General features: G+C 46.8%; 1 protein-coding gene across 5 annotated transcripts in view; it reads right to left on the minus strand.

Moving 5' to 3' along the window:
- The window catches only part of RNF44 (ring finger protein 44), a 53,309-nt gene extending 34,663 nt beyond the window's left edge, over nucleotides 1-18,646 (minus strand). For 2 of the 5 annotated variants that reach the window (XM_073545072.1, XM_073545068.1), the window contains exons 1-2: nucleotides 18,417-18,646; nucleotides 233-408 (exon numbers count right to left, since the gene is read on the minus strand). In XM_073545072.1, coding sequence (XP_073401173.1) covers nucleotides 233-336 — 104 coding nt within the window. In that variant the 5' untranslated portion in view covers nucleotides 337-408; nucleotides 18,417-18,646. Of the gene's footprint in view, nucleotides 1-232; nucleotides 409-5,788; nucleotides 5,905-5,970; nucleotides 5,994-6,174; nucleotides 6,334-18,416 lie in introns of those variants that run through there. The other 3 variants (XM_073545069.1, XM_073545070.1, XM_073545071.1) reach the window with 3 other exon arrangements.
- Nucleotides 18,647-18,679: the final 33 nt, after the last annotated feature.

Below are 18,679 nucleotides of genomic sequence, written 5' to 3' on the forward strand. Positions count from 1 at the left end.
TAGTCATTTGTGCCTTGGACTTACACAAACCATAGCCAGATGTGAAAAAAAAAAAAAACACGAAATATAAGCTGAGGCTACACCTCATGTATTTACTACAAATAATAGGTGTAAAGGTTGTAAGCTTTATGCATTTTGCTACAGAAGCCAAAAGAAACTGACAGAGGTAGAAAGCCTATGATGCGCACGGTGTTAGAAGGTGATACCTTTTCCAGAGCCCCGCAGCTCCTACCTTCGCCTGAGGTGTGCTGGGGTGCTGCAGGATCCAAAGAACCTCCGCTGGTTAATGGGGGCTGAAGGAGGCCACCTATTCACTGCCAGCTCCCATGGTCGCATTTGTGATGTCTGGAAGGCAAAGTGGCAAGCAGGGCTTTTCCAACAAAGGTAACCTCACTGCAGTTTTCCCTTCTGTAAAAAAATACAATTATGAGTAAACTCTTATAACCCAGTATCAGCATCACAGGGAGCGTCAATGATCACTAGAATCACCAGTTAGAATCTGCCATCTTTTAATCCAGACAGATCTCAGAAATCTGGTTTACTCTGTGTAAGTCATCATGGCACGGCTCGTAGACATAAACTAGCAATGAATGGAAGGTGTAGTCAGGTCACAAGAAAATACTGCATAGGGAAGTAGCAAAAAGTCTTTCTGAAACTTCATAATTTAGGCAAGTGATTTACATACAAGTGAAAAATAAGAACAGCCCTATGTGTATTCCTGCTCAGACAGAATAATGTGAGGGGAGTTGAAAGGGTTTGTCCATCAGTGCGTGTGTTATCCATGAAAACAACTGACACCACACGTACTGCTAACAACTGGGAGGGCGACTATATTGCTGGTTATTCATTTCTAGGCTTCCTGTTCCTTAACAGTGCCGCTTACTACCCAAACAGACCACATAACCCCCAATATTCTTCTACTACACTATACCTGAATCAACAACTTTTCTTGTACACTACTGATCTGTGAATGAAGCGACCTGACCAATATGGGACTATGTCAAACTTGGGGCACGATATTTTCCCAATGAAAATGGCAGACGCTGGAGATTTCGGCAATCTCTGTCCCAGCATCCACTGACCTTGTTGCTGCATCTTTTCAGATTAGCGTTTAGAATGAGGATCTGTCACGTAACAGACCGCAACGGTGCCCGAGGAGACCTATTACCTTATAATGCAGGCTGTCACATCTCACTAAGTTGTTTGTTTTGAGGAGGGAAAAAACAAACAAACAAACCCACGTGTGATGCACGAAACTGTGTCAAATATGGGAAAAGCATTAGACCTGGGAAAAACTCACTTACCTGCTTTAGATTAAGCAAATCAGTGTGACGAATCAGACTAACTACATCTACTAAGCCTGTTAGGGCCCCGTCACGCATAGCGACTCACCCAGCGATCCCGACAACGATATGAACTTGTCAGGATCGCTGGTGTGTTGCTACATGATCGCTGGTGAGTCGCTACATGACCGCTGGTGAGCTGTCAGACAGCTTCACCAGCGATCAGCACCAGCAACGACGAGCACACGGCGTCGCTGTGTACCTTAGATACCAGCGCACTGGTGCAGGGAACTGGTAACTAAGGTAAACAGCTGGTTTCTAAGCGCCGCGCGGCACTTAGAAACCCGTTGTTTACCTTGGTTACCAGTTCCCTGCATCAGCGCACTGGTAACTAATGTACACAGTTGGTGTCTAAGCGCTGCGCGGCGCTTAGAAACCCACTGTTTACCTTGGATACAAGCTGGGAGCTCGCTGGTCGTTGGTCTCCCGCTGGCCAGCACGCATCGCTGCGTGTGACAGGCGGGAGAGCAACGACCCAAAAAAGTCCAGAGCTTTCAAGAACGATCAGCGATACCCAGCAGGGGGGCCGGTCGCTGATAGATGTCACACAGCAATCTTGCTGTTGTGTCACAAAACTTGTGACTTAGCAGCCAGCAATCTCGCTGTGTGTGATGGGGGCATTACTCACAATCTGATGCATTCTTTGTCACCTACTGGACAATGGCAGGTGTGATCCATGATGGGAAATGGGGGACAAGGAGTTCCATCTCCTAGAGTGCTGGCAGAATGCCGACTAAGACGAACTGCCCACTAAAAGAGCCTGGCAAAATACATGAGAATTGTTGCATAATTGACTGGTATGTACACCAAGCAGTTTTAAATTGTTGTAGGGGGTTAAGTGCACCTGTCAGCAGTTTTGGCCAATATAAGAAGCGACAATTCCCTTAAAGGGAACCTGTCAGCAGTTTTGTCCGATATAAGACACGGCCACCACCTTTCAGGGCTAATATACAACGTTCTATAATATACAGCATTCTATAATGCTGTAGATAATCCCCCCAATCAGACCTGGAAGATAAGAAAAATAAGTTTCATTACATTTACCTGTGTGGCGGTCCTGTCCGATGCCTCCCATCTTCTTATGATCGCTGCCCTCCTGCTTGCTTCTTGTGGAAGACGAGACCCTGCATCATCCACAAGCAGGAGGGCAGCGATCATAAGAACATGGGAGGCACCGGACCAAGACCAAGCAATATCCATCGGACAGGACCGCCCCGCAGGGGAGTATAATAAAACTTATTTTTCTTATCTTCCAGGTTGGGGGCTTATCTACAGCATTATAGAATGCTGTATATTATAGAACGTTGTATATAAGCCCTGAAAGGTGGTGGCCGTGTCTTATATCGGACAAAACTGCTGACAGCTTCCCTTTAAGGACAAAAAGCAATGCTTTTCTACTGGTCTTCTTAATATTGTCACTTTGGTTAATGAGCCATAATCCTCACAGCATTAGATAATACATCTATCGCTATATATAAAACTGAATGTATGTATGTATGTGTGTGTGTGTATATCACCAACCAATCACGAAGCATCTTTCATTTCACCAGAGCTGTTCAAAAGAAGCTGAGCTGTGATCGGTTGCTATGAGCAACAGTTTTCCTTGCAACCAATCACTAAGCATCTCTCATGTCACCAGAGCTGATTAAAAGAAGCTGAGCTGTGATTGGTTGCTATGAGCAAGTTTTCCCACTTGACAACACCTCAGCAGACACTGACATGGTGGGAGAAATTTAGCATCCCCAAGAACATAAGCTCCTAGCCATTGTTTGCCCCCCAGAAAGGCGCACAGAGCACATGACAAATGAATCCCCCCCTCCCTGCCCATATACCCATCACACATCCTCCATCCCATAGGCACATCTTCCCTCTTAAAGGGATCTCCGGTATAGAAGTCAGGGCAAATCCATCCAGCACTTTGGTACTGACCCCAGGCCTCTCTTAAAGGGATCCCTGGTATGGAAGTTAGGACCGTTCCACTTAGCGCTGTGGTTCTGACCCCAGGGTCTCTTAAAGGGATCATTGGTATGCAAGTTAGGGCAAATCCACTCAGCGTTTTGGTACTGACCCCAGGCCTTTCTTAAAGGGATCCCCAGTATGGAAGTCAGGGCAATTGCCTTCAAATACTCTGGTACTGACCCCAGGCTCTCTTAAAGGGATCCCCTGTACGGAAGTTAGGGCAAATCCCCCAGCGTTCTGGTTCTGACCCCAGGCTGACGGGATGATGTGGGATATTAGGGGTAGTAGTCCGGTGGATCTGGCTGACGGGATGATGCGGGATATTATAGTGAATGTGGCTATGCGGAGTGGGCAGGGCTATATATATTTTCATAATTTGTTATAACTAACCGTAATTAGTTACTATGCCCGGGCTCTTCAGCTAGTATACATATAAAAATGAATGAATGTATGCATGTATGTATCGGCCCACTCCACATAGCCCCACCCAATCACTAAGCATCTTTCACTTCACCAGAGCTCTTTAAAAGAAGCTGAGCTGTGATTGTTTCCTATAAGCAACAGTTTTCCCATTCCACAACACCTCAGCAGAAACTTATCGGGTGGCAGAAGTCTAGCATCCCTGGGACCATAAGCTCCCAGCCATTGTCTGCCCGCCAGAAAGGAGCACAGAGCACATGACAAATGAATCATCCCCTCCTCCATTACTGCCGCTCTCTATTGTTACTGGTGTAGAAAAAAAAAAAAAAAATATATACTGAGGTAAAATACTGATCAAACACTGAGGTAAAATCCCATAGTCCTGTGCCCATATACCCATCATACATATCCTCCATCCCATAGTCCCATGCCCATATACCTATCATACATATATATGGGCACAGGACTATGGGATGGAGGATATGTATGATGGGTATATGGTCATTGGACTATAGGATGGAGGATAATCACAATTTGTTATAACTAAGCACAGTTAGTTACTATGCCTGGGCAACGCCGGGCGCTTCAGCTAGTTATACATAAAGATACAGCCTGTGTGTTGAACGCTCGAGCCCTTCCAGCTCTAGGAAAAACAAAACCTATAAGGGTATGTTTCCACGGTCAGTAAATGCTGCGGGATGGACACTGCGTACATCCACAGTGTCCAGATGTTACAGCATAGTGGATGGGATTTCAAGAGATACCATGCATGCACTGCCCGCGGATCACCCGTGGAGAAGGACATACGGCACAACTCTCCAGACCTCCGAATGGCTATTTATCTTGTGGAGACGTGATCCACTGGAAGATAGATTTCACCCATACAATGTATAGGACGCAGTGATTCCGCACAGTTCAATGAACAGAGGATTCACCGGTGTTCAATAGCCGGGAGCACTTTGGACTCAGTGGACATGTGCTGCCGATTACTGCCCGTGGGAACGTATCCTCAAAAGGTAATAGGAACTAAATTTTTGGTGGCTTTTTGGTGATGTAATTTGCAGCCTTTATTATCAGGATCCAGGCAGCATACTAACATGTAATTAAAGTCATACACAAAAGTTCAATGCTCCGGACGATCACAAACCGCCTCATAGCTGCTGACAAGCACCCAACCGCCGCACGGATCCCAACACCGGACGAGCGCACACAACCGCCGCACGGATCCCGACCGCAGACGAGCGCACACAACCGCCGCACGGATCCCGACCGCACACAACCGCCGCACGGATCCCGACCGCAGACGAGCGCATACAACCGCCGCACGGATCCCGACCGCAGACGAGCGCATACAACCGCCGCACGGATCCCGACCGCAGACGAGCGCACACAACCGCCGCACAGATCCCGACCGCAGACGAGCGCATACAACCGCCGCACGGATCCCGACCGCAGACGAGCGCACACAACCGCCGCACGGATCCCGACTGCAGACAAGCGCACACAACCGCCGCACGGATCCCGACCGCAGACAAGCGCACAACCACCGCATGACTACCAACCCAACGTATAGACACCCATTCCTCATGTAGATCCCAGCACCCTACCCCTGCTGCAGATCAGATGTCTTCCAGTATAGTTGAAGTAAAGAACTGCGGAGGGGGAGGACCATACTGTTAGAATTAATGGAGGCTGTCGGTGGCACATGCTCCTACACGTAGCATTAGGCTATGTGCACACGCTGCGGTTTTTGCTGCGGTTCCGGCCGCAGCAGTTCTGCAGACAGTGTACAGTAGCATGTTATCCTATGGGATCTACAATCTGTTGTGCACATACTGCGGATTTTTAACTGCGGAAAAGCAGCGGTTTTGAATCTGCAGAAAGAATTTCTTTCTGCGGATTCTGCTGCAGTTTACCATCACCTGCATTGTAGAGGTGATAAACTGCAGGCCAGTCCGCAGGTAAAACCGCAGGTCATTTTACCTGCGGTTCCGCAGATAAAAAATCTGCAGCGTGTGCACATGCTGCGGTTCTACAGACAGTGGCATGTAAATCTATGACCGTACCGTGGCTGTGACTGCAATACCAGCCCTGTGCTGTGACCACATGGTCCGGGCTGCGGGAGAAGCTGTGGCTTTAAGAGCAGCTCCAGCCTCACCATGTGCTCCGCAGGAAACAACAAAGGGAAGCAAGGCGTGCAGCCGCCGGGAGCTCCCCGCTCAGGCCTGGCCTCCGGCGGCACACTCACCCGTCCGAGACACAAAGGGCGGAACAATAACAAGCGCACACTGCCCAGCACGTGCGCCCGCCGGCGGTGACCGGGAGCAGCCGCGCTCCACACGTGACCCCGGTGACCAGTATTTACATGGCAGGGGGAGGAGCCGGGCGCTCACAACATCCTGCCTGCTCCGCGTATGTACATACAAAGCGCTGCTCTATGTCGGTAACGTACCCGGTGCCTCAGCGTCGTCTGGTTCACGGGAGGTCACAGGCGGCTCGCCACCCAGCCCCGGATACTGGAGGCACGCACTGCACGGCTACCAGCAGCACGCTCCCGGGGCTCTGTCCCTTTAAGACACAACGTCCTGCTCCTTTATTCACAGCACTGGGGGCGAGTACGTGACGTGACCGCGCTCGACCAGACGTCAGCCCCTCCCCCTGCCAAAGTAGTGACGAATGCTGGCGTAACCCCGCCCCCACGTCACCAGACACGCCCACAACAGCGGCTACTGCCTGTAACGCGGGGCTTCTCCCAGCGCTGTCGCCCGTAGCAACCAGACAGGCCGCTCCTTTCAGTTGTGCCGTAGGACCTGACTGGTTGCTATGGGGCGAGCGCGCACACGTCCTAGGAATCATGGAGACGTGCACGACAGCAGGAAGGTGCCGCCATAGGCAGACCTAGGAATAGCAGCATCCCGGCAGCCAATCCCCGCGCAAACACTTCACATCTGCCTCTCTCACTGAAGCCTTTGGAAATATGTAACTGTTCATACGGCACCACCAGGAAAGAAGAAACAGAAAACTCTTCTTTGATGTGGAGTCCTGTTAGAATCTGCACCAGGGTTGAAAGGAGTGGGAAAAACAAAAATTCGTGTAGCAGGTGTATTAATAACATTAGCACATACCTCCAATTACAAATGTAGTCTAGTTCTTCTGATGCGCTATGTCTTTCCTCATGTGCAGGATCTTGGGTATCCATGGTTACGACCACTGATCTAGGGACAGCTAGTTGCTAGTGGTCGTAACCATGGATACCCATGGTCCTGCACATGAGGAAAGAGACATAGCGCATCAGAAGAACTAGACTACATTTGTAATTGGAGCCATTTGCTAAAATTATTAATTTTTATTACACCTACTACATAGATCCAGGAGATGGGAATACGCCTTAAGTCTAGGCTATGCTTCAGCTCTCAGAACAGCACATAAAGGTACTTTTCTGGCTAATAGGTGCAGAAAATCTTCAACATGCTCATCGTGGGAATGTAGCCCAAAAGACTGGTGTGAAAGAGCGTTCTTTCAGTCAGTGTCTGTGTGCTCATTGGACAGAACACAGACTGATAACAGCCTATGTGCAAATGCACGGGGGCAACGATCACAGCATTCTATAAAGAGAATTGGAAAAGGTCTACAAGAGTGACAAGTACAGAGAGGGGCTTTTGGGGGTTGGGCGAGAGAAAAAAAAAAAAAAAAAAAAAGACTAAAGGGGGGGCCTGTTAACACCCCCAAAACACATCACAGATAGTGACAGCCACACAAAATGCACTGTTAGCAGTGTGTAATCTCTCCCAGTGACTAGCAGCAGACATCTGGTGCAGGACTTTGAAGTGGAAAAAGCCGCAAAACCGACATGAAAAACAACTAAAAACACAGCATTTCTCTGCTAAACCACAGTACACAAGCTTCACAATAGGGGGACGCAGGTGTCAGACCCCTTCATTTAAGGTATGTTGAAACCTAACCAGAGAGACCACTGGTTTCTGCCAGTAAAGCACTGCTGTTCTCAAGCCCAATTTTCATTTCTACAGGGGTCCGCCATTTATTAGCCATCATAGACCTGTTCTTCCCATGTGTCAGACTTCCCAAGCGCAGTATCGGCAAGGGCTGACGGGAGCCATTACAGCCCGCACCCAAGGAGGCCGCTTCCCGCTAAAGGACAAGACACACAAAAGCATCCGTGATCTGACAACTTAAGTACCTTAGGTAAAGCTCCAAGAAAAATCCCGATTTACCAAAGTGCTTACAGCAGAGGTCTGGCATGAAACTTGTGGAAAAGTCAAATGTTTTTGTGCAGCACAACCTCACAAAAGTTTTGAGACTTTTGGCACTTTCTCAACAGCGCATCCAAAATGGACAAAGCTGGGGAGTGACGAGGCGACGTCCACTAATGTGATTCATTAGAAGCTGCGAGGTGCCTTATGCCACACGTCTTACTCCAATCACAGGCTGGAGATTTGTGGGAAGGCGCACACCTCTTAAAGGGGTTTTCCCCATGAAAAAGTAGATTTTAATTAACAGATCTTGGAATAATTAAAAGTTCAATTGTGGAAATTATTTAATAAAATATCCCTGCAATAAGATAATCTTATAAATGTGTCCCTGCTGTGTGCTGTGTCTGGCCGTAGAGGAACATGGTCTGATCATACTACAGCTCCTGGGCAGGGGAGGAAGCAAAACAGAATATACAGACAGGACAGCATGGGATCACAGCTGATTGTTTTTGTAAGGCTGCGAGCAAATAATAGTATAAAAATTCAATCCAATTTTCATCCAGAAAAATTGGAAGATTTTATTTCTCACTTGTCATCATCTGTTTTTTTTTCTCAGCAGCTATTAATCTTCTACAGGACCATTTAGGGTCTGTGCACACGTTGCGGATCTGCAGCGGATTTGGCTCTGCGGATCTACAGCAGATTCTGCATTAAAGTCAATGAAATTTGAAAAACGCTGTGCACAAGCTGCAGATTTTTCTGCGCGGATTGAAATCTGCAGCATGTCAATTCTTTGTGCGGAATCTGCAGCGTTTTGTCACCTGCACCATTATAGAAAACCACAGGTGTCAAAACGCAGCGGTAATTCGCACTAAATCTGCAGGTAAAACGCAAGCCTTTTTACCTGCGGATTTAGCCAAAGCCTTGCAGAAAAACCTGCAGGACAATCCGCACTGTATGCGCACACCCTTGCAGTTTCCTATGCTATAGAGTTGTAATGTATCCGTAAAAATCAGATACTATACCGATGGTCCGTATGACATCTGATTTTTTTTCTTGCACTATCGATTTTGGAATCAAATCCATGCTGCAAGTTTTTTCTCATGCCAAATATATATGAGAAAAAACAAAAATATGCAGATCTGCACTGCCTCACTGAACAACACCGGCTGTTGAGCGCCATCCTTTTTTTTGTCGGATTGCACTTGTCCAACTTATATGTTTGTGTGAGCAAGCCCTGAGATAAAACATTTCCCTGCCTGTTTAAAAACATGATTTATGTCCTCCACTGCCCAGGAGCTGTGGTATGATCAGATCATGTTCCTGTACGGTCAGACACAGCCATTACACAGCAGGGGCACAGTTATAAGATTATCTCAGCACAGGAACATTTTATTTTAATATGTTCATATGTGGAAACTATTTGTCTCTGAAATCTAATTAAAACGTACTTTGTGGGAAAACCCCTTTAATGAGTCAGCCACCTCCGACTCCACCGTGCCTTCTCGAGAATGGCATGTACAAGGCTGGTCTGGGACCACAAGTCTACTGAGAAAGTAATGATGCACCCTGTGCAGTATCTTTTCTGGACAGAGGAAAGGAATTACAAGCCATTCCTTGTGGCAGAAACCAACCTCTTCTAAAAGAGAACACATCTACGGACAACAACAGCTAAATATTGTTAGAGGTTTGGTGATGGCTGACTACTTATATAAACAGAAAAATTATGTATCCACTTTCTAATACAGAAGTTAAAATAGGCCTAGATTTCCTGTTCCTCACTAGGTGGCTCTGCCCTATAGACTGGGAAGAGCCTGAGCAGAGTCATCTCATTCGAGGGTGGCAGATCTACAGTCCTGCTGATACGGCACTATATTCCGTAAGCAGCTCTACGCCGTCACCTTCTAATCCTTTCTTTCTGCAGATTGAGTGCGGGCGTTCGGGTGCCCAGACGGAGAGTTGGTGCTAGCTTTCAGAGTACGTAGGCATTTTCTTTTCTTCCTGTAACTTGTTCTCGCTTAATGCCACACATCATGAAATGACATTACAGATCGTGGCAATGTTCTCTTTAGTCTTGGCCAAATGTGTAGAAAAAGCCTGATCCTTCCACCGGCACAGTATGCATTACATGATTGGGAACTAAATTTAGTCCGGTGTGACACCTTACTGTATGGGTAGACTGCAGGCTCGGGGGAAGGACTTGCTGTTTACATCTGTCTGCTGGCTGACCTTTAAATGACTTTCATATAGAGATTTCTGCAATGCCTTACCATGGACAGACTATACAGTGCAGCTGCTTCACACTTCTGTCTAAGAGACAGGCGACTAGGGTTATATACAGATTCAGTCATATACTAACCCAAACACTATAATGGAAGGGGTACATGGAGACTATGACACGTGTACATTCACCGAAGTGTCCAAAATATGTGACTATAAAAGGTCTTCCCACCCCAAACATGGTACCCAGCAGCTGCCATGTAGGTTTTATCAGAAATACTAAAGGTCTGTTAGGATGATGGATAAGATGTTAGTGTTGAAAGCAGCAGCGGGCATACGCGTTAGTTTCAGGCTGGAGTAGTGTTAGGGTGAGCGCCCATGTAATGAAAACAGTAGTCGTGCTATGTAGAAGACTTTACAGGGGTTGTCTGGGCACATATTAATGACCTCTCCTTAGAATAGCACAACAATATGGAAATCAGCGGGAGTCCGACAACCCCCGCTGATCAGGATACTGTATTTACTGTGAAAATCAATGTCAGAATGGCTGTATGAAGTATTTATCCCAGCCCGATTGACAGCTCCATACAGTCTCTCCCACTGCTAAGATCTCTCAAAGCTCAGTACAAGCTGCAAGTGTCAAGTCAGGCTGGAAGCTGGAGTCGCTCACAAGTCCAAGCGTACACAAAACGCTCTTCTTAATATTAGGATTATGCAGTCATTTTGACATGTTTTTATTTTCAAAGCATATACACTCAGATCATCAGTCATAATAGATTTAATAATGTATGCAGTTTGTATTGTGAAATCTTGCTATACATTGAATGGAGCTGTACGGTTCAGCATTTGCAGCTAGCCACACGTTGGACCCCCATTTACCTGATCTATCCTAAGGAGAGGTTATCAATATTATATGCCTAGACAATCCTTTTATCTCTTGCACAGCTGTGGAAAAATATCCGCACTGTACATGGATCAATGGATGTTCGCTTTGGAACAATATTGCACTTTGTGCAGTGGTGCTTACAGAATGCCACAAGGGAATGTACCCAAGGGTGTCCGGCAGCAACTTTGCACCTGGTGTAATACATGATCAAGCAGGTTGCAAGAACAAGATCAAATCTTTTTCACCTGATGGACTCTTGACATTTGTAAACCTTGTCACCAGGTCAAAAGTGGCCAAATTTCAAGTAATAAAATAATTTACCGTATGTAATGCAACAATTTGAGGCTTATTTTTGTTTCATGCCCTGGGTTTGGTGCTTTGATGATGCAAAAAATAAAGCCTTTTATTCTCTACAATTCAATCAATTTTGTGGTGTTTCAGATATTGTTCACATGCTACAATCACTGTATTTGATAACACTAGAGTAGAGTGCATTGATTCACGGGACTCTGGTCCATTGGTCAGGTCAGAAGTCTCGCCGCGGTGGACTGCTCAGGTCTCTCCCTACAGTCCGCGGCGGACTGCAGCCACATTTTCAAATTGTTTCCTCTGAAACATTTCAGAGTAAAAGGACTAGTGCATCTAGGAACACTCATTCTCTACAAGTGTCCAGTGTAAATGCAGCTTTATGCCTCTTTCAGCCAGGGAGCTGTCCGTATAAACATCTATAACCGGTAGCACAGCACTGGTCAGTATTCTTTATGGAACTAGTAACGGCAGATACTATGTCACTTAAAAATAGCGTCAGGTTCCGTTCACATCCGGGTTACACAGATCTATTGCGGATCTGGCTGAAATTACTGGACAGTACAGGGCAGCATGAGGCACTCCTTTGTCAGCTACAATAATGGGCTCCATGCCGGAAACCCTTCGTAGTCAATGGGATCCATGACGATGGTGATCGGCACTTTTTACTTACAGAATTAACGCTGCTGTGAACATCCTTAGTTGCATTTCTAATAAAGAATGACAAAAAAACAACCCAACCTTAGACTGAAAAGTGAGAATGCACCCCATACGTAGTCACCCTACGTGTGCATCTCGCTGCCTCCTCTGAACAGACCAGTGTACAGTTCATCCTACTTTTAAGGCCTCTTTCACACTTCAGTTTTTTGTGTCAGTTAAAAGTCGCCAAAAAGGCGGAAAAGCGGATCCGTTCCTAACTGATGTGAACGGATGCCACAGGATCCGTTTTTTGAAGGATCGACGGATCCGTAGAATTTTAAAGGAACCGCTGAGAGAGAGAGGGAGAGGAAGAGGGAGAATTTTTTTCATCAGGGTTAATTTTCTCCCTGACTTCCTTTCTCCGGGCATGCGCACTGGAAAATGCAGATCCAACAACAAAAAAAAGTTGCAAGGTCCGTCCAGGCATGCCGGCGGACGCAAAAAATTTGGCGGATCCTCACAAAAACGGATGCAAAGGATGGCCATCCGTCAAGATCCGCCAGTAATGCAACTCAATGGGGAAAAAAACGGATCCGCAAAAAAAAAAATGGCGGATCCGTTTTTTTTCAAAACCTGGCGGATTTTGACTGCTGGTCAAAAACGGAAGAGTGGAAGAGGCCTGAGGGTATGTGCACACGCTGCGGATTCTGCTGCGTTTCCGCAGCGTTTTTGGCTCTGCAGAAACGCAGCAGATTTTGCTGCGTTGTACAGTACCTTTATTTCCTATGGAAATAAAAAAAAAAGCTATGCACATGCTGCGTTTTTTTCTGCGCGGTTTTGCTGCGGTTTACAATCCGCAGCATGTCAATTGTTTGGTGCAGAAACGCTGCGGTTTTACACCTCATCCATTATGAGGTGTAAAACCGCAGGGCAAAACCGCAGATAAACCGCAGATAAACCGCAGCACTTTGTCCTGCGGATTTCCTGCGGTTTTCTCTACAAAATCCGCAGAGACTAAAAACTACGTGTGCACATACCCTAAGACGGAGACCCAAGTTTCATGGGGAGTTCAGTGGTAAGTGTAAACCATGCATTTCAAGGTCCCTCCATTAACTGGCGACTCAGCCCATCCATTCCATGGACAACAGTTTGTACAGTGACCACTAAAAGCGCTAAAACTGGTGCTATAGGAATACGTATGGGCAAAGCTATGTACAGGCACAATACAAGATATTTTCATATAAACCAATTATTTATACAGTTGATAAAGCTCCCGTCACATGTCCACAAAAAAACAAGGACCTGTCACCAGGTTAAAAATGACCAGTTTTTCCTAGATTATTCCCGCTGTATCTGCCATATGGTTCCAGATATGGGACTTTTTATTTAGGGCCAATTTATATGGTCTTTACCAAGAGGGCATTGGGCACAGAGTTTCCTGGGGGTAATTTTTTAGGCTGCTCTTTTCCCTGTAGTAAGAAAATAAATAGTAATAGCACATGTAAATAACTTAGGGAACTTATTTAATGTTTTGATAAAAAACACTAAAAGTCATCCAACCACCACAAGGTGTACCCCAATCGGGACAGTACCTAACTCTGGTAGTTCAGAACACTATGCGTCAGCACATGGAAAAATAGATAAGGGCAGAGTAGGACTAAAGTGAGGTAAACTATAAGAGTTACTGTATTTTGCAAATTATAAGGCGGGCGGACCATAGAACAAACCCCAAATTTTGGGATGGAAAATACGTGTTTTTCTTTTAATAAAATGGTGGTGCATCTTAAGTTACCTTTTAACGGTAGCTTACCTGGGGTGGCTGTGGTGGTGCAGGATTACAGAAGGCAGGGTCGCTGCTTCAGGAGGCTGGCGGTGGCAGGAGTGGGGCGATGCTGTGGTGCCTGGAAGCTCAGAAGGTGTTGGCTCCGGTAAGTGGAGCCCATTTTCCCCATGATATCCCTGCGGTAGGCTTTCTAAAAATGGCCACCGGAGGCGGCTCATGTGCTGACTGAGATCTCGGGAGACGAGATCCCAGGCACTGCAGCATCGCCCCGCTCTTGCCACTGCCAGCCTCCTGAAGCAGCGACTCTGCCTCCTGTGACCCCGCTCAACAGCCGCTGCCCCCTGGTAAACTCACATCAGATTATAAAACGTATCCCCCTTTTCTTCCCAAATTTGGAGAAAAAAAAAGTCTTATAATCGAAAAATATGGTAGGTACAGCCCAGGTTGGGGTACACCTTGCCGCGGTGGGATGGCTTTTAGGTTTTTTGATCATAACAAAGTTCACCAAGTCCCTCATATTATTTACACGGACTGTTACTAACTATTTACTTACTACAGGGTCTTTACTCATCTCGTTTCCATCTTAGGTTCTGCTTGTTAAATGGCCACAGTGTGAATGCACTCCTATACATTGCACTTGTACAACATATGCTCTTGCTCAATTTTTGTTTTATTATTTCCCTGTCAGCAATACTCTCTTGGTAAATACCATAAAAGTTAACACTAAATATAAAGTATCCATATTTGTGCAACAGTATGGCAGATAAAAAAAAACAAAACACAACTTTATGTATATAAAGACGAATGCGGACAATGAAGTTTACACTATGAGACCGACAAAAATCTTACAACTGTAGGACTGGTGAAAAACCTGCAAAAACCTATATTGTAGGTAGAATATGAAAAGATTTACCAGAGGACGCAACACTTCCCTCCTCTTTTCAGAACCACCACTGGTCTAGTCTCGCTTCTGGATCAGCTCTGCTTTTGAGAACAAAAACAATAATAAAGTCGTCCTGTCCTCAGCTATTCACCACCCTCGATATGCTCAGGATCAGTTAGTTCCAGCAGCTACGTACCTGGTTATAACAGATTCATAGCGCCAGGCTGTCCTATGTACAAAACAAACCCTAGGAGGTCAGGAAAAGCATATAGTCACAGATCTCAGCCGGCCATAAATTAAGATGTCATGCAATATGGACGGGACATAGGTCCTACAAGAAAGTTTAGGGCAAAACATGTAAGGAAAGCAAGAGCTCACGAAATACTGAAGTACATTTAGCCACATCCAGTACCTCTCTTAGTAGTAGTAGAAAATAACTAAAATGGCCATAAATATGAGCTGTCCAATATGCATATTTTCGGCAGGTCGGTCCAATGATTAAGCCTAATATTAGTTGTTTGGGGTCGTTCATTCGGCGTATTGGGAAAGACGTGTCAGACATATTGAATCTCAGTTACGTTCCCACTAAGTATGTGCAGACGAGATAAGTAAATGCTGCGGGTTGGACGCTGCGTACTTGTCCAATCCACAGCATCCAGATCTTACAGCATAGTAGATGGGATTACAAGAAATCCCATGTAATCTATGCATGCACAGACACCCGCGGCTCACCCAAGGAGACAGACATGCGACGTATCTTTCCAGACCGCAGAATGTCTATTTATCTTGCAGAAACACGGGTCTCTTCCCACATAAAATGTATTGGACGCGGTGATTCCACACGGTTCAGTGGCCACATGCGGACTCACCTACGTTCAATAGCAGACATGTGCTGCCAATTGCTAAACGTGTGCACATACCCTAAGGCTGTGTGCCCACGTTGCATTTTTTAGCATTTCCACCGCTGCGGAACCGCTTAAAAAAAACAATTCCCATGCAATCCTATGGGATTCCGCAGCATCAATAGTAAAAAGCTGGTCACACTTGTCAAGCACTATGCTTGACGAGTGTTGTGACCAACCTATCACTTTTCCCAGCGCAAGCATTCTGCAAGCTAAATACGCTTGAGTTTTGTGGGAACACGCATGTGAATTACGCACGCGTTTTACCTGCAGTGGGGAGTTGTGGAAATGCTGCGGACATTTCTGCAATGTGGGTACACCAAGAGACAAAAATATGCAGAGAACACATGAAAAAAAAAAAGTTACCTTACCTAACTCTACATAATTAAAAATGCACCAAATACCTCATAGTGGGGACCTGGCCTAAAACATGCCTGGTCTAATGTTATCAAGGACTTAAAGGGTTATTCCCATCTGGGACATTACATATCGATAAGATATTGCGTGAGCGCCCGGATAGATGTGGCTCATATCCATTCTGGGAACAGTAGTTCTCCAACCCAGTGACTGTGAATGGAGATGTGACAGCACATTTGTGTCTACGCCAGTCACTTCTATGGGAGATCTGAAAACAGAGGAGCACACTTCTATGGGAGGTCTACAAGTATCCATGTAAGTTTGGAGAAGGTGTCAATAGCTTGGAGGATTCCCATTCAAAATAAAACATAACCTTTAATAATCCATTAAAATCTAAGACATCACATAAACAACACATAAACAAACATATATTAGTGCTCGTGCGGGTCAGTGCTCATTTAAAAAAATGGTTCGGTCTCACCATTAATCCTGGACATAAGCGCCCCGGCGTATTTTTCAGAGGTCCCCTGCAGGGTATTCGGGTCCATATAGCAGCACTAGATTTACTTTTTGGCAGTGATATGGACAGTCACTCTGCTGGTTGAGGCACCCAGCCATTGCGGGGCCTTCTTTATGGACAAATATATTCAAACCCCCTTATATCTAATTATATAACTCCCCTGATGAATCCCCGTTATTGGAGAGGAATCACGTAGGGAGCTAATACCCCTTCTGACGACTGGGGCGACACTATAGGGTCCATTTGGGGCCTGTCCTTGTAAGGGCAGGGGTAATACCTGGGCACGACAGGGAGGATAGGGAAAACTGCATACCTGTAACCCTATTAACCTCCTTTTTCATACACTGTCTTGTGCTGCTATATGTATGGACCCGAATACCCGGCAGGGGACCTCTGAAAAATACGCCGGGGCGCTTATGTCCAGGATTAATGGTGAGACCGAACCTTTTAAATGAGCACTGACACGCACGAGCACTAATATGTTTATGTGATGTCTTAGATTTTAATGGATGTTTTATTTTGAATGGGAATCCTCCAAGCTATTGACATTTAACCCCTGAGGGTTACACATGTGGTACTAAGCATTCTTTGCCACAGCTGATCTTGTTGAAGTTTGGAGAAGGGCAGGGACATCAGCAGCAGCCACTGGAACGTGGTAGAAGAACCCTGTAGCCGAGGTGTGGGTCCCAGAGCTGGGCCTGCGTATATCACACATAAAAGCCATACTTCTCAGACATTTATAATTGCAGAGCTTGAAGCTGCCTTTACAGTGTAGGAAGTAGTTGGACAAATGCTCATGACCCTGGCAGCCATCTATCCCAATCTCAGCTCCGCCAAGAATGCGTGCGTTCTGAATGAGGAGAGAGGTACACCATCAGCTGATCTCCCATGAAAATATGGTAAATGGATTGGGTGTGTGGGGATCCAATAGCCTTATTCGGTTTTCTATTGGATTCCACATTGGCTGGCATCATTTCTATGAGTGTTTAGATCCCAACCCACCATGGACTATCAGCTCAGAGTGGGGTTTACATAACATCCTCACCCCCCTCAGCCCAGGGTAATCCGGGCCTGCTAACATCGTCAGGTGTACGGAAGGCCCTAAGGCGAGTACGAGTCTTGCATGTCAATACCTGGCACTGCCATGCGAGATTCGTGCTAGTTTCTCGCATGTCTGACCCTGGCCTTTGGGTACGTTCCCACGGTCAATATCCGGTAGCGCTTTGGATGCAGCACATGTCTGCTCCGACCAAAGCTGCCGGCTTTTGAATGTCGGTGATTCCGTGTGTGTTCATTGAACCGTGCGGAATCGCTGCATCCTATACATTGTACGGGTGACTATCTTGCAGAGACTGAGCATCACTGAACGATAAGTAGACAAGCTGCGGTCTAGAAAGACCCGCCGCGGGCGTCCGTGCACACATAGTGGACATGGGATTTCACACAATCCCCTCCACTATGCTGTAATATCCGGCCGCTGCGGCTGTATGCAGCGTCCAATCCGCAGCATTTACTGACCGCGTGCACATACCCTTACTCCTATGAAATGTGGATGATCCCAGGTCTCAGGGGTCCAGGTAGCGGAGATCTGGGGGCTGTTAGTCACTGAGGACATAGTGATCACGTGTGAGGTCCCTTCCTTCAGAAATAAAGCAGCTGTCCATTGCTATGGGTCCCACAGCTCAGGTTCAGGGAGACTCCGCCATGCCCCAAGGCCACAGGCACACCTGGATGTTCAGGTGAGGGAGCATGGTCCCCAGGACACCCCCACACTGGCGGTGCTGCTCCACACAACAAAGGAACCACCGGCAGACATGAGTGACATCAGCAGAAGCGGCGACAGCTCCTGCCTGCCCAGCCCGCCCTGCACAGGCTGCTGTCCCCTCCCGAGCGGTCACCCGGCCATGACTGGGCCCACAGGACACGACCAGCACAGCCTGCGAGGCGGGAAAGCCCACAGCCCGGGGGACAGACACACAGCGCTCACCTGTCCGCAGTACCTGCTCCCCGCCGCCTCTTCTCTCCGCTTCAGCCGCTCATCATCCGCCTCCCCCTTCCCTCCACGATAATGGACCGATCCGCAGGCCCCACCATCCGCGCCACAGAAGGCGCTCACCGAGGCCCAGTCATACAATTCCGTGTCCTAAGCACCGAGAACCGGGGAAAAAACACCGGGACCCCCCCTCCCCTGTGCAGAACAGATGGGGCGGGGGAGATTACCGTGCATAACCTAACATACACGCGTAGACA

This window comes from Dendrobates tinctorius, unplaced genomic scaffold, assembly GCF_039654945.1.
Source record: "Dendrobates tinctorius isolate UK_male_01 unplaced genomic scaffold, ASM3965494v1 ptg000139l, whole genome shotgun sequence".
In the NCBI taxonomy this organism is placed as follows: Eukaryota; Metazoa; Chordata; class Amphibia; order Anura; family Dendrobatidae; genus Dendrobates; species Dendrobates tinctorius.